Raw genomic sequence first — 13,292 nt, forward strand, 5'->3', positions numbered from 1 at the left:
AGTGTGAACTGATAAATTTAATGTTGTGAAAATACTCAATTATAATCCTGATATGTCCATTTTTACACCAACATTGAACTACAACTGGAGGCTTATAAAGGCGCTGCACAGACGCACAGCAGTTATTCTGAGATTACAGACAAAGTTCACAACGTTGAAAATGACATCATAACTGAGATGTATTACCTTGTTTTACTGCTGTTTCACTACAACCTTCATTGAATCTATTTATTACTCTCCTACATGTGGAAGAAATATGCCCTGTAATGCAAACTATTTCTTGTAGCAAGATTTTGATTATATAAAGTAAAAAAACAACAACATATGAGTAATTTGTACTAGGGAGATGTAAAATTTTGTGTATTATTTATCACAACTTGCAAGATAATTCTGTATGTGTGTAAAATGAAATGAAGACACCGTTTTATTTTCAAGCGTCATTTAACTCTCAGCGATGGTGAATAGCAAGCATGTCGTAAGCATGTCATTGTAATGAAATGTCTGTTGTGGCTACTTGACCTATTGCCAGGCAGTGACTAACACCTGCAGCGCTTCCTGCTGATGAAAACCAACAACTGCAGATGTGCCGGCTCGTGACTTTGCCAGTAAATGCCAGTAACAGAGGCGTTACATGGTTGTCATATTGCGTGTTTTAACATAATGAACCATCAAAGTCACATTTAGATTTGTTGCTGTTACCTTTTACCTGAGTTAGAAGTCCAGTCCATCAATGAGAGCGTTTATTCTTTCCTTCAGGGTGTAAGGCTGGGTCTCTACCCCAGGGACTGATGGTGGGTTGTATAGTTAAGGGTTGCTCCGACTGCCTTTGGCAATAGAAGGTCAACATAAATGATTAATGAGAGGAAAATGTCATAAAGACGAGAGGGAGCAAAAAGAGGCGGTAGGTAACTATAGGCTGCATTTTCTTTGCCTCTCTTATTCCATGTTTTACGACTGCCTATTAGATTTAACCCACGAATCGAATGTCCACGAAATTATTTACAAAGGTGAGTTTCTGTTGAGTCCGCCCGGGTTGCTGAGTCAGCAGGAAGGTGAATCAATCACAGAGCAGCTCAGGTACTGTTTCCTCACAGTGTTTATCAGGTTTTTGACCTGCCAAGTATAATCAGATCAATGTCTTCCTTCAGATTGCTAACAGATGAAGAGTGAGTCCGCTGAAATGAGTCCATCAAGGGAAGCCCTCTACCCCTAATTAGCAGCCCTAGCACTGCTAAAGACCACCTGCTGACAGCGGATCCTTCTCATCAAGAATGTGTGCATGTGGGTGTAAACACATGAAAGCTATACTGACAGTATTCTCCCATACTTTGACTTTGATTGACAGACTTATCCTCACAGTTGTTGGAGTTGTCTTTATTGTAAACACAGGTATTCACACAGGTTGCAAAATAACCTCCCACACAGAAAACTCTTTCACATTTACCTCGACATTTCAGCAACTAAAACTCATTCACTAGTTTAAAAATTATCTAAAATTGAGATTTAAATTTTTTTTTATCATTTTCAATTCAGAAGTATTTTTTTCTTTTCTTGTAGCATAATTTTCTGTGATAATAAATCTGCAGCCTACTGCGGTCTCTCTATAAGGTCAAGTTCTACTCCATGTTGCTTCTATTCACAGCAGCCAGAATCACTGATTATCGACAAGCTCCTCCACATGAATGAGAAACATTATTGCAACGTTTTGCCTACACAGACACTGCTCTATCGTAGCCACACATCTTGAATAATATCATACACAGAGAGACCCTGACTACCAATGATTTACTGTGCAGCCTCCAGCCTGTCCATTCAGCAGACATCTCATGGATGATTACAACGATGGATGTTTTGATGATCATACAGCTGCAAATTATTTTTTCTCCTCTTTCTCTTGGTGCTCCCACGGCACAGGATCATTTTCCTCCAAATGTGCACCTGTCTCCCTCTCGTGCCAGAACTGCTCCACATCAGGCAAGACAATCCCATCTTTGAGACTTCCCATGTCTGCTTCTCTGCCGGCTCCCTGCTCCGACCGGGCTTCTCTGCAAGGATCCTGACTAGAGGTTGATCGAGGGCTCCTCTCCCCCCTCAGCTGGCCTGAGGTCTCCGGTCTTGGGCAAGGAGACTGGAGACTGGTAGGGTTGTGAGGTCTGGGCTTTGGTTTGGGGGGAAGTTGCTTGCGCAGGGTGAGTCGTCTCCACAACCCACGGTAGCCCTCTCTGAACTCCTCTGAGAGGGAGAGCACGATGAGGGGGTTGATGAGGGACAGAGAGAAGGTGAGCAGTTGAGCAGAGAGGGTGAGGAGAAGAGGAGGGGATGGGAGTAAGCTTGGAGCTCCCTCAAATTCTCTTTCGGCTAAATGTCGCTCCCAAATCCACACGACCCACTGTGGGAGCCACAGGATAGCCAAGGCCACGGTCAGGCTGAAAAGCATCAAGGTGAGCCTCCTGGATCTGATCTGGGTACGCAGATTCTGAGTCTTACTGGAGCGTCGCTGGCACTGGCCGTATGCCTTCCAGAAGAACATGAGAGCAAAGCTGAGAGGTGCACAATAGACCCCCAGGGGGTATGCTTTGACGTACACAGACATGAAATCCCTTGCTTGAGGAGGAACCACCAGCACACACAGCAGCCCATGCATGCCTCGCTGCAGTGTGGCAAACAGCCAGTGAGGGATGGTCACGGAGCAGGCAGACAGCCAGATGAAGACCAGCACCACCAGGATGGAGCCCATGTGGATGCTCACCTGCTTGGTCGGGTTGGACACGTAACGGTAGCAGGTTTTGGCCATCACAGCCACAGTGAAGCTCTTTGCTGCCATGCAGGACTGGAGGAACCAGTCGGCTGTCTTGCACACCACCCAGCCCAGAGTCCAGCTTGCCTTGGAGTAGGAGGCGGCTCGGAACGGCACCGTGAACACCAGCACCAAGCCATCGGCAAACATCAGGTTGAAGATGAGGGAGTTGATGAGAGAGAGTTTGCCCTTGTGAGCACTAGAGAACAAGATGACCATTGCGGTGAGATTACAAGCAACACCCAAGACACAGATGACACCCAGAACAGCCGGCACCAGCACCCTCAGCTCCCCAGGGTCCAGGTGTTGGTAGGAGCCGCGATCATTGAAGGACCATTTTTGTAAGGAGCTGTTCACCACAGTCGCATTGTTCCCGCTCAGTTTGTCCATCTTCAGAGAGACGAGCTGATATGAAACAACAAAGTACAGATTTCCAAAAAGGTAGTTGCTTTAAAAACAATATCTTTAATCACCCTGTGAATCTAAACCTTTAAGAGTAATCGCATCAGACAAGACTATTGATTGACAATCAATGATCACAGTGGAGCTCCTGTCTGTCTCTGGATTTATCCTGAGACGTGATGATGCAGCTTCTGCAGTGGGTTATAAAGATGCTGTTTGATTGACAGCTGGTGTCCCAGCTGACAAACTGTGCGTAGACTCCAGCCTCACAGGGCCAATTAGGAAACAGTACGACACAGGAACGACTTCTAATGTGTGTAAATCATGAATTCGTTGGTATGACAGGAGAGGTTTTCTTCAAAATACATGCCACATTAGTTAAAATATACCATATATGATCTTTTGTTTTGGTGGTAAATCAGTGTACTTAGGGTAAAGGGAAAAATAGAGCTTTGATAGCAAAAAGGTGTTTTGAAAAAAATCATATTGCATGTAAGACAATAACCTTCAGCCATTCATTTTTTTAACTCCTCTTTTAATGCAATGTTAATGATCTCTTCCCAAGAGAAGAAATTTGCCTAATCAACCACCTACTGTGTCCAGTTACAGTAAGAAAATCAGGCTTCAGTGCTTGTTTGCCTTCACAAGATTTCCTCCACATGGGGGCGCTCTCACACCACGAGCTGCACCACAAAGGAAACATGAAACATTTGTTCTCCAATGTAGCAGAGAGTAACAGAGGAGATCCTGTACTGCAGGATTTGAACTTGCACATCTTTATTATTTTTTTATTCAAAGAAAGTCCAGTAAGCATAAAGACTGCATGGTAATTAATTGCATGTCATTACATTCTGAGCTATAAAAGTTGTTTGATTCAATTAGAAGTGTCACAAAGGAGGTTATTTATAAGACATCACCATTTAAAGGAAACACAATTAATAATTCCCTGATTTCACAGAGTTCATTTAGACCTTTTTTTCTGCTCAACTTAATGCGGGGGCCGGCGATTAACTCAAATCTACTGGAACCAAACTCATCTGGCCAAGTGCTAAAATCCAACCTGCTATTATTCCATGTTACCAAGAATAGTAGCAGAGAGGACAATCTGGTTTCTTAAACTGGAGAAGGCAAGTACTGTACTTGCACAGTGCTTCAGATGATCTGTTGATGTTCACTTATCAAGAGGGAGGTTGTCATTTTTTATTAGATTTAGATCCAACACATGCAAAATGAGCTATGCTAGCATTGTGCTATTCTAGAAAAACTAAATTCCAACTGTGACTGTTCAGCCACCTACAGAACATTTTTAAAGCAGCATTATGTGGTTCCGTTGAACAGCAGTGGCCTCTGCTGACATGAGCTGTAAAAATGCTAGAAAAGAATAATCATTGTACTGTGTTGTAATTTGATTTGAAACAACACATTTGACAGGAAAACTTGAGAAGAACTTAAATATGTTTCGAAATGAGGTAAAATATTTCGGGTTCTGCTTTGACTTGCTACTGTGACCGCTGCTCTTCACCCACAGCAAAAACATATCAAAATGGAGTTGCTAACAGCTAGCATTACACTCGGTGAATGACTAGCAGAAGAATTTTCTCTCCTTTTACCTTCTTGTCATCCTCCTTAATTGTCCATTTTAGTATTTTTGCTTCCGTCATGATGTCTGTTCTCAGAATTAGCCTCCAGTGCCTGAAAGCAGCACTTGACCCTAGTAAGAGTTTCGTGCATGATCAGCTTAAATCACTTGCTGCAGAAACAAACATAAGTAGCTTTGGAGCAGAAATGAAAGAGGCATCATTCTTATCAGTGTTAAATTATGTATCAAAAGCTACATAATGTTGCTTTAACTTACTTTCCAAAGAGGTGGACAAGAATATTCATCTTTCAGCAGAATTTTGCAAAAGGGGTTTAATGTGGTTTTCTTGTGGCTCTTGCAACCTGACATCAGACTTTCTGTAGGTCAAAATTGACATTTTACACCACAGTGTGTAAAAGTATAAGGGTCATTACCTGAACTAACAAGCATGTAGCCATAGCTAGAATCAATCCTGACTACATTGACTGAAGCACTTTTTCCACCTTGGACCTTCAGGGAGTATTTATTTAACGTTTGTTTATCGCGAAAAAGAGAGAGAGAAAAGAAAATTCCTAAGTTAACATGTCATTTGAAACATTCACACTCCTGGCTTGTCCCTTGCCCCCTCCCACACCCACTACATCAAACCCCCACATACCAAAAGAAGGCACCACAGCTTCTAAACAGACTCATTGACCGAGAGAAGGACTTGATAAAACAACAGCATTAAATAAAACACAGCCTGGAAGGACTTCATTCACATTACAGACTACAGCAGTCTCACTAGAGAGACATGAAACAACCAAAACAAAAAAAACAAAAAAACAAAAAAATCGCAACTAGAAAGTCTGACTGAGACAACTCTCAGTCTCTGGGGTCAGAGATTAACAGTCTTTTCCTCTTTTGTAGGAATTCTGCAGCAAGTTGCACTGTCCAAAAACATTGCCTCAGTTGGAGACAGCAGAGTTGATCACATGCACTGTAGCATGAATGAAAGGGGGGGGGGGCACTGTTGCTACATGATAATGAGCCACCATCATGTAAGCTGAAGTTCTGTCTGTGTGCTCTTTATTGTATTCAGTGTCCCCACATCCGCCCTGTTCTTCAGCATCCAGAGAGCTGCTACATCCTCAACAGCAATCCTCTTGCTGCATAAACGCACAGGATTCCCTTCCATCAGTGTCCTCATGGCTAAATAAATTAAATGATCAAACTGAGGAATGAAGGCTCAGTCTGGATTTCATGAAACCCAGGCTGCGTTTGTTTCCAGAAATTCATAGTGTGCCTATTTCAGTCACTGGATACGTCGCCTTCCAGGAACCTCTTCCTCAGCAGAGCAGTGCAATTCAAGACAGCAGCAACAAGACATGGGGAGAGGGTGAGGAGGAGGATGTCTCTCCTACCCTACCTCTCCCTGAAGCCCCTCCCATATGGGGTCAGGGTTCAGCTTGCCCTTTAGTTGACCTTATCTTGGAAGATGTAGAGGTTGTTGGTGGCCGCAACAGCAATGATGTTCTCATGAGGGTGCCATGTAGTGTGAAGGATCTTTTTGCTGAAGTCTAAGCTGTCTACACTGATCTCATCCTTCCGACGTTTCCCACCGACACACACCTGGAGAAAAGAGGGGATGAAGAGGTAGTTAGATCACTTTCAAGGGATAAACTAACACTTTCAGGATGCAAGACATAGAGTGCATCTTTCTCCTATTTCGTACATCTGCACTTAATAGATTATATGAAGCAATTTGGAGTCCGAATTTTTGAGGTAGTCATTGTGTATAGTTAACCACAGCTTTACCTCTGACATATACGTATATATAATTATCTTTTAATCAGCATCTCCTTTCCAACATAACATTTACAAAATTTGTAAATTTACAAAAAATGCCAAACCTACTTTTTCAAACTCATCCTCGGATCTATGTCCAACATGCAGAGAACTGCACAAATGATCAATGGACACTCTGAAGAAAACGTTTTTGAAGGAATTTTGATTTTGGATGACATGAAATATATTATCTTGAGAAATAAATACATAAATTTGCGATTCTCTTCTAGTTGCTAAAGGTCCTCAAATATTTACAACTCCTTTTCAGCATTGAGAAGTTGCTTGCATGCTTGTTTTTGGTAAAGCTAAAAAAAAACCTTTCAATAAAAGCCATTTTCCGTACTTTCAGAGAGACCTTGCAAACAATCCCTCCATCAGTTATTACTGTATGGGATGTGCAGCCAACGCGAGGTGTAACATTTAGATGTGCAGTGGAAGCGCTCTGGTTGCTATGTTACGCCTCCAGGTGCGTGAAGCATGTATCAGGAAAGGTTAAAGTACGCCTCATTTGTGTCACATACTGTCAGTTCTCACTGTCCCATCTCAGCAGCTTGTCGGTAAAATGCATTTCTTTACAAAGCTCTTGTAAAAATACAATTGTAGAAGTATGCAAAGAAAAACATAAACATTCATCAGGTACATCATACATGGGGCAGGGAACTGTTGAATGAAAAATGTTCCCCCTCAGGACAGAGATTATACATGACTGAGTTTTTTTAGATTTTTTGGTATGCAAGAATGTGACGGATCATGTTCTCCCATTTCCTGCTGTTGCTATTCGGGCAGGCTCTATATTTATCAGTCCATCGATGACAAGAGGAGCTGTCTTACAGCAGCCAGGTGAGGAGCAGTCGTATTGCCCAGAGTGATGTTGCTAAATCTGTTCGCTTGGTGGTCAGTAGGCGGAGTCACCTCTGGTTTGGGCCTCTGTCTCACTCTGTGCACACTGCAAGCAATATATTTCTAAATGCATTAGTTGACAATTAAGAATTCCACTTTCTCTCCCGTCTTCACTTTAACACCGTCCTGCACTGACACATGGAAGAAAAGCTTCTTGCTGTTATCCACTTTATACTTGATGGAGCCAATCTTGTTTTTGATGCACTGCACCAGGATCTGCCTTTGTGCAGTCTGAAGCACCGCGTAGACCTGGACCTTCACAAGTTCTCCTTTCTGCAGATAGTCTGCCTTGTTGACCAAACTCATTATTCTAAAGGAACAATGCTGTCCTTCACTTCCACCTTCCTTGTTGACCGGTAAACCTTTGGGATTCCTTCTGGGAGCCGTCCATAATGTGTAACCGACAGAGGTCTTTCCCCTTCATCACTGTCGCACCAACATCCTCTCCAATAGCGTTCACTCCAGACACTTTGGTGATCTTCTCATGCCTGACTGACACTGCTCCCTTGGAGAGAGTATACTCCACTGTGTCACCCAGCGCTGAATTCTTGAGGTTTCCACACATTTCACTGTAGTTGAAGACAATCTCTTGGTCGAGATTTCTCATCTCAGTGAGCCCAAAGTTGTGCTTCAGTGACACAACAAATCCTTGCAGAGCATTGCCATCGGAGACATTTTTGGTGGTGACTGGCCCAACTTCCCCCTCAAGGTGCTGCTCCGACTGTGTATGGAAGGACATAGTAACCTGGGCCTACCACGCATCAAGCACCACATGAATTCCACTTCATCAGAGATGTGCAGTGGGCTCTCTTCCAAGACTGCAGTGTAGCGGAAGAGCAGTTCATCAGACCAGTCCACATACTGAATGAAGCCAAAGCCGTCACGTATAGCTTCGATCACTCCTCTTTCATGATTCTGAGTGTAGTGGAGGGAATGTCAGAGAATGAAAATGTTAGTTGCCCTCTTTTCCTGGTTTCTCTGGTTGGTAGCGATGTTAAAAAAAAGTGTCTGGTCCCTCTCTAAAAGAGTCACCTTAACTTTAGGTGTCCAGTGACAGTTCCTTACGTCAGGAACAGACGCGGGAAGTGATGAGACCCCGAGGAGACTCATTCTGGTTCTCAGTGGTAATCTTGGGAATGGCCTTGACAATGGTGTCTTCGAGCTGTGAATTGCATGCATCCCGCAATCCCACTGTTCCACGGGGGGAGCAGCCACACATCAGTGGCAACCTGTTCACCCTTTCTGTCCTTGAACACGAAGGCGACTTCAAGTCCAACCTCAAGAGCCTCTCCCAGGCTGTAAAATGAATCCAAAGGACTCCTTTGTAGCACCTGGCACCTCATTTTCCTTTCCTTCACGAGCTGAACATTCTGAGCAGCGCTGAACCAGAAGGCTCATGGGTCTCAATATTGTTATGCCGTCATTTCGGGATTCGGTTGCTTGTTGTGATTCAAACCCTTGAAGGGATTCTTGTTCCTCGTGTCTTTTTTACCGGATTAAGGGCTGCGTCAGACCCTTTTATTGTTAGTGGTTGGTGGCAGTGGGAAAGCCCCTATTTGCATCATGTTTTGAATATAAAGTCTTATTTTGCTATGTACGCTCAAATAATAAATTGCTTAGAAAAAGGAGTCATTTTTTGTGACCTTTGACCACTAATTTTATTTCTAGTTCACCCTGATGTCCCAGTGGATGTTTTTGGTAAATTTGAAGACATTCCCACAAGACGTTCCAGAGAAACTATGCAAATGAGAAATGAGATGGACAGAAAACTCCCAAATCAACCAAATCAAAGTGTCTCTGGCCTTCATGTGGAGACAGAGAGACTTGACAGCAGTAAAGGATGATCTGCAACTGTATAGCAGTTCTCCTGACTGGTGGGAGGAGTATTAAACAATAATAAAAAAAACTTCATGTGTCTGCCGTTACATATAAAACTGCTTTGAAGTGCTGTACCTTGCGAGGCTTGAGAATAGCTCTGGGCTTGCTGTTCTCCCTCGATGCTTCCAATGTCACGTCACGTTTAGTGTTGCGGTCAAACATTCGGAAGAAATTGTTGTAGGAGCCGGTCATTATGACGCTGCGGAGGAGTGGAGAGGAAAGGGTTACCGAGATAAGATGGCTGGATGTGAAGTGCAAAGAAAATAACAACTTGAAATTGCAAATCTTGTAAAAAATTTTTTTTAAAAGAATACAACAACAAAGACACAACTGAAAAAGAGAAACCATAACCGGAAAGATGAAAAAAACTACAAAACCCACTTCAACCAGACAAGGCAGGTACCTGCCATCATCCCTGATTGGACGGATGAACCAACGTCTTTTTAACAGTGAGGGGTGGCGTTTTAGTCACAACCAGGGCAATCTTAGTAATTCTGATTCCTTTACTGTTGTCCTTTATTTGGTGTCAAATGAAATAAAACTGTGCCTTTTCTTTGGTGTTTAAAAAGACAAACAGTGGGTCCTTCGAATCAGTAGGTACCTTCCTTATTTCATAACTAATTGAGGTTACAATTTTCTGGTGCTTCTTACATTTTCTTTTAGTAGTTTTATAGGTAATTTGTTAGTTTTGTTATTTCCTCTGCAACAGAAAAAGAAGTTTTCACCTGCACCAATTAGTCTTTTTGGATGTTAACAAGTTAAACAAATACTACTGAAAATAATTCAGTGAAACAGAATGGAGAGGTGGAGCATGGTAAATAATGCACTCATTATTTTCCGAGGAGTTCTGCATAATGGGGTTGATACGCTCATTTGTTTCCTTTTGGAGGCTCAACACAACTTAATCGCAAATTTTACTTTTCATGGATATTTTTAGGGGGTAAAGTAGAAAACTGGGTCACTTTCTAAGCTGAAACTCAGACACACACATTTTGATCTTTGACCCTCAAAGTAATAATCTCCAACTCAAATGTTAAACGAGACCAGAAATCTTAGGACAGAAACTATTAAAGAGACCAATTCATCTCACTGTATTTGTTACATTTCCAAAACCACAAACAAATAGCTAATATTACTGTGTTCAGCAGAATCTCTTTGGAAATAAAACAGCGGGTAAAGTCTTGGAGTATTTTTGAGTAAAGAGCTGCTATGCTGCCTCTCATGTTCACTTCAGTGTATTCTATGCGTTATTCGGACAGGATCGCTTTGATAAAAATGTAAAAAAATGTTTTACTCTGGACAATTTGGATAATCTATAAGGAAGTATCAAATTGTGCTTTATGGGCGTAGGCTTTGTGCTTAAATAGTTCTTTTCTTGTTTGCAATTTTTGTTATGTTTTCCGATTTGACATTGAGTTTAGTAGTTCCCTTTTTCCTGTTGTCTTTTTTTTTTTTTGAGGTGATATGGATGTGCATAACGGATGGATGTCATCTCACCTGTCTGATCCATTCCAGACACACTCAAACTTGTCAAAGATGCAGTCGTTCTCATACAGCGAGCAAAGCTTGCCTCGTAAATAGTCGTGAACCTGGAAAACACACCGATATGAATAAATTATGATCACTTTTTTCAAGCATGTGCACATCATCACCTTGTTTTTCAGAGGACAAGCAGGCCCCCATAAGCTGCGCTGCCATTTGCCCTCGTTTAGCTAATCCCTCCAGACCAAGTGACCTAAACGAAGATGATAGGAAGCAGGTGGGGGCGGGGCAAGTATTGGACACAGAATCCCTTGAGACAAACTGATGGCCTTTTCAATCATGAGCTGCTTGCCCTGATCAGACAGTGTGGATCTGACCCATGTGACCTCACAGTGGGAGGTTTTGCCCTTCAGGTTGCATCTGCAACACCACTATCTGTCTTCTTACAGGAAGTCTGCTAAATATGACCAAGCGGTGGCTGGGTGACAGTGAAATGGGATTAAGTTGAGTGATTAGCCTGAAATCAATACGTTTAGATTAAATCTAACGGTTATTTACCAGCTGATTAGTCAGCTGAGTGTCCTTGCTCTGCAAAAAGCACATAGAGGCATGAAGAAAGACTACCTGGTAGGTCTCCAGCGGTTTGTTCTCCATCTGAAGGTCCCACACCTTGACAGTGAGGTAGTCCCTTGTCATAAGGTAGCGCCCGTTATGGCTGAACTTCACGTCAGAGATGGATGAAATGATTTCAGAGAAAAAAGAGCGAGTGGAGGGATCTTCTGGCTCCTCAAAGTCTACAGGAAAGAAAGCACAGGCACAGATAAAACACTATCAGAGGTCGCTGCTAGCAAAAGATGCTGTTTAATCATCTGCAGTGAAAACAGAGCACAATTGTTTGGGGGTTGGGGTCCGTCATTAGCCAACAACAATGGCATAACAATGCCTGTATGTGAGGTTTGCTGCAGCAGCTGCATCTCTTCACAGGATAATTTCTCTGTGTGTTTAGGGATACAGCCATGGGTCAGCATGCTGGGTAAATATTTGTTATGATTCATATTGATTTTGGCAGCTGCTGATCTGTGTGCAGGCCAGCATGCCGGGGATAAGAGCCAGGCATTCCATCGTTAGCTGTCAAGTTATTGTTGCTCCCCGCTCTTCCTCCTCCCTTCTCTCCAAAAATGCCCCCCACCCTTCTCCTCATGTTCCTCCTACCCGCCCCTCCTCAGCTCAGCCTGCAGAGTAGGTCTGTGATGTGTCAATGGGGAGTCTAACAAGGGATGCAGCGTGAAAGATGAAAAAATGAGGGGAGGGGGGGTGAGGTAAGGAAAACAAATCAATGTCATAGCACTGGGCTCATTTGAGCCCCTCTGGATTTGTGTGTGTCAGTGACTGAGCGTTTGTGTATAAGTGGCTGTGTGATGCGTGCATGTATATGTGTGTGTGTGTGTGTGTGTGTGTGTGTGTGTGTGTGTGTGTGTGTGTGTGTGTGTGTGTGTGTGTGTGTGTGTGTGTGCACTGCCCTCCCTTGTCCCACTCCAGGGGTGCCTAATAGGGTCCCAGGGGAGTTGGCAGGGGGCCTTTTTCGTCCCTATATTTATGTCCTGGGGCACAGTGCCTTGGCAATCCTCTCCTATCCCTCCATCCATCATTCGACTATACCTCTATCCATCCTTCCCTCATCTGTCCATCCATCCACCCTCCATCTAACTCTTGATTAATTTCAGCAACCTCTGATTCTCAGATGTGCACGGATTATGTTGGCTGTTCAGAAAGATTTTTGTGGCTGTCAAGGAAAGAAAGAGTGTGTGTGTGTGTGTGTGTGTGAGAGAGAGAGAGAGCGAGAGAGAGAGAGAGAGAGCGGGAGGACGGGCATTATAACATTACTCTGAGCGTACAAGCAGTATAGGTTAGTATTAAAAGGCCGATCGTGATGTTAACGAGAACACCTGCCTCAATTGTGCATGCGTGCGCGCGCGTGTGTGTGCGTGTGTGTGTGTGTGTGAGTAGTCTCTCACCACATGCACCTGTCAAAAAATTGCACGCACATGTCAATATCAAGCAGAGTTGGCTCATGAACCCAGCTGTGAACCAGGACTTTGCATTTACCCCCAAAATCTTGCAAATATCCTCTTAGTTACCCGAAGAATGCCCTGGTGTGTCTCGACAGGGCGCGTTTGTGCACGCTCTAGTGAGTATGTCAATATGTCTGAGGAAATGACTGACATTATTGAACAACAAGGTGTGTCCATGAAGAACTAATGCTACTGCTCTTAAGCCATTGATTTTCTTGCTAAAATGTCAATGTATTCATTATTCATTCGACCAAAGTGCATGCATGTGATGTTAAGCTGTGGAGAAGGCCATTCATTGTTTAGAGAGATTTATTGACTGCTTATCAATCGCAGCATATTGAGCTGAGAGGGGCTG

The 13,292-nt window shown here is 43.2% G+C and overlaps 2 protein-coding genes and 2 pseudogenes across 3 annotated transcripts in view; all 4 read right to left on the minus strand.

Moving 5' to 3' along the window:
* Positions 1 to 1,873: 1,873 nt before the first annotated feature.
* Positions 1,874 to 3,187, minus strand: gpr151 (G protein-coupled receptor 151). The gene has a single exon (XM_086222460.1). The coding sequence runs from the start codon at positions 3,185 to 3,187 to the stop codon at positions 1,874 to 1,876; it is 1,314 nt and encodes a 437-aa protein (XP_086078586.1).
* Positions 3,188 to 3,652: 465 nt separating this feature from the next.
* The window catches only part of ppp2r2ba (protein phosphatase 2, regulatory subunit B, beta a), a 53,556-nt gene continuing 43,916 nt past the window's right edge, over positions 3,653 to 13,292 (minus strand). The window contains exons 7-10 of one of the 2 annotated variants that reach the window (XM_086223122.1): positions 11,490 to 11,659; positions 10,881 to 10,972; positions 9,459 to 9,582; positions 3,653 to 6,389 (exon numbers count right to left, since the gene is read on the minus strand). In XM_086223122.1, the coding sequence (XP_086079248.1) occupies positions 6,234 to 6,389; positions 9,459 to 9,582; positions 10,881 to 10,972; positions 11,490 to 11,659 (542 nt within the window). In that variant the 3' untranslated portion in view covers positions 3,653 to 6,233. The remainder of the gene's footprint in view (positions 6,390 to 9,458; positions 9,583 to 10,880; positions 10,973 to 11,489; positions 11,660 to 13,292) is intronic. The other variant, XM_086223123.1, reaches the window with a different exon arrangement.
* LOC147250824 (cold shock domain-containing protein E1-like) lies at positions 6,409 to 8,860 on the minus strand (annotated as a pseudogene).
* Positions 8,257 to 8,848, minus strand: LOC147250825 (cold shock domain-containing protein E1-like; annotated as a pseudogene).

Source organism: Aulostomus chinensis, chromosome 13 (genome assembly GCF_037954235.1).
Source record: "Aulostomus chinensis isolate RoL2024-O1b breed Wild chromosome 13, RoL_Achi_v1.0, whole genome shotgun sequence".
Classification (NCBI taxonomy): domain Eukaryota; kingdom Metazoa; phylum Chordata; class Actinopteri; order Syngnathiformes; family Aulostomidae; genus Aulostomus; species Aulostomus chinensis.

Bases quoted from the DNA above. Each gene is read 5' to 3' on its own strand.
- gpr151 (XM_086222460.1), bottom strand. From the start codon at position 3,187: ATGGACAAACTGAGCGGGAACAATGCGACTGTGGTGAACAGCTCCTTA.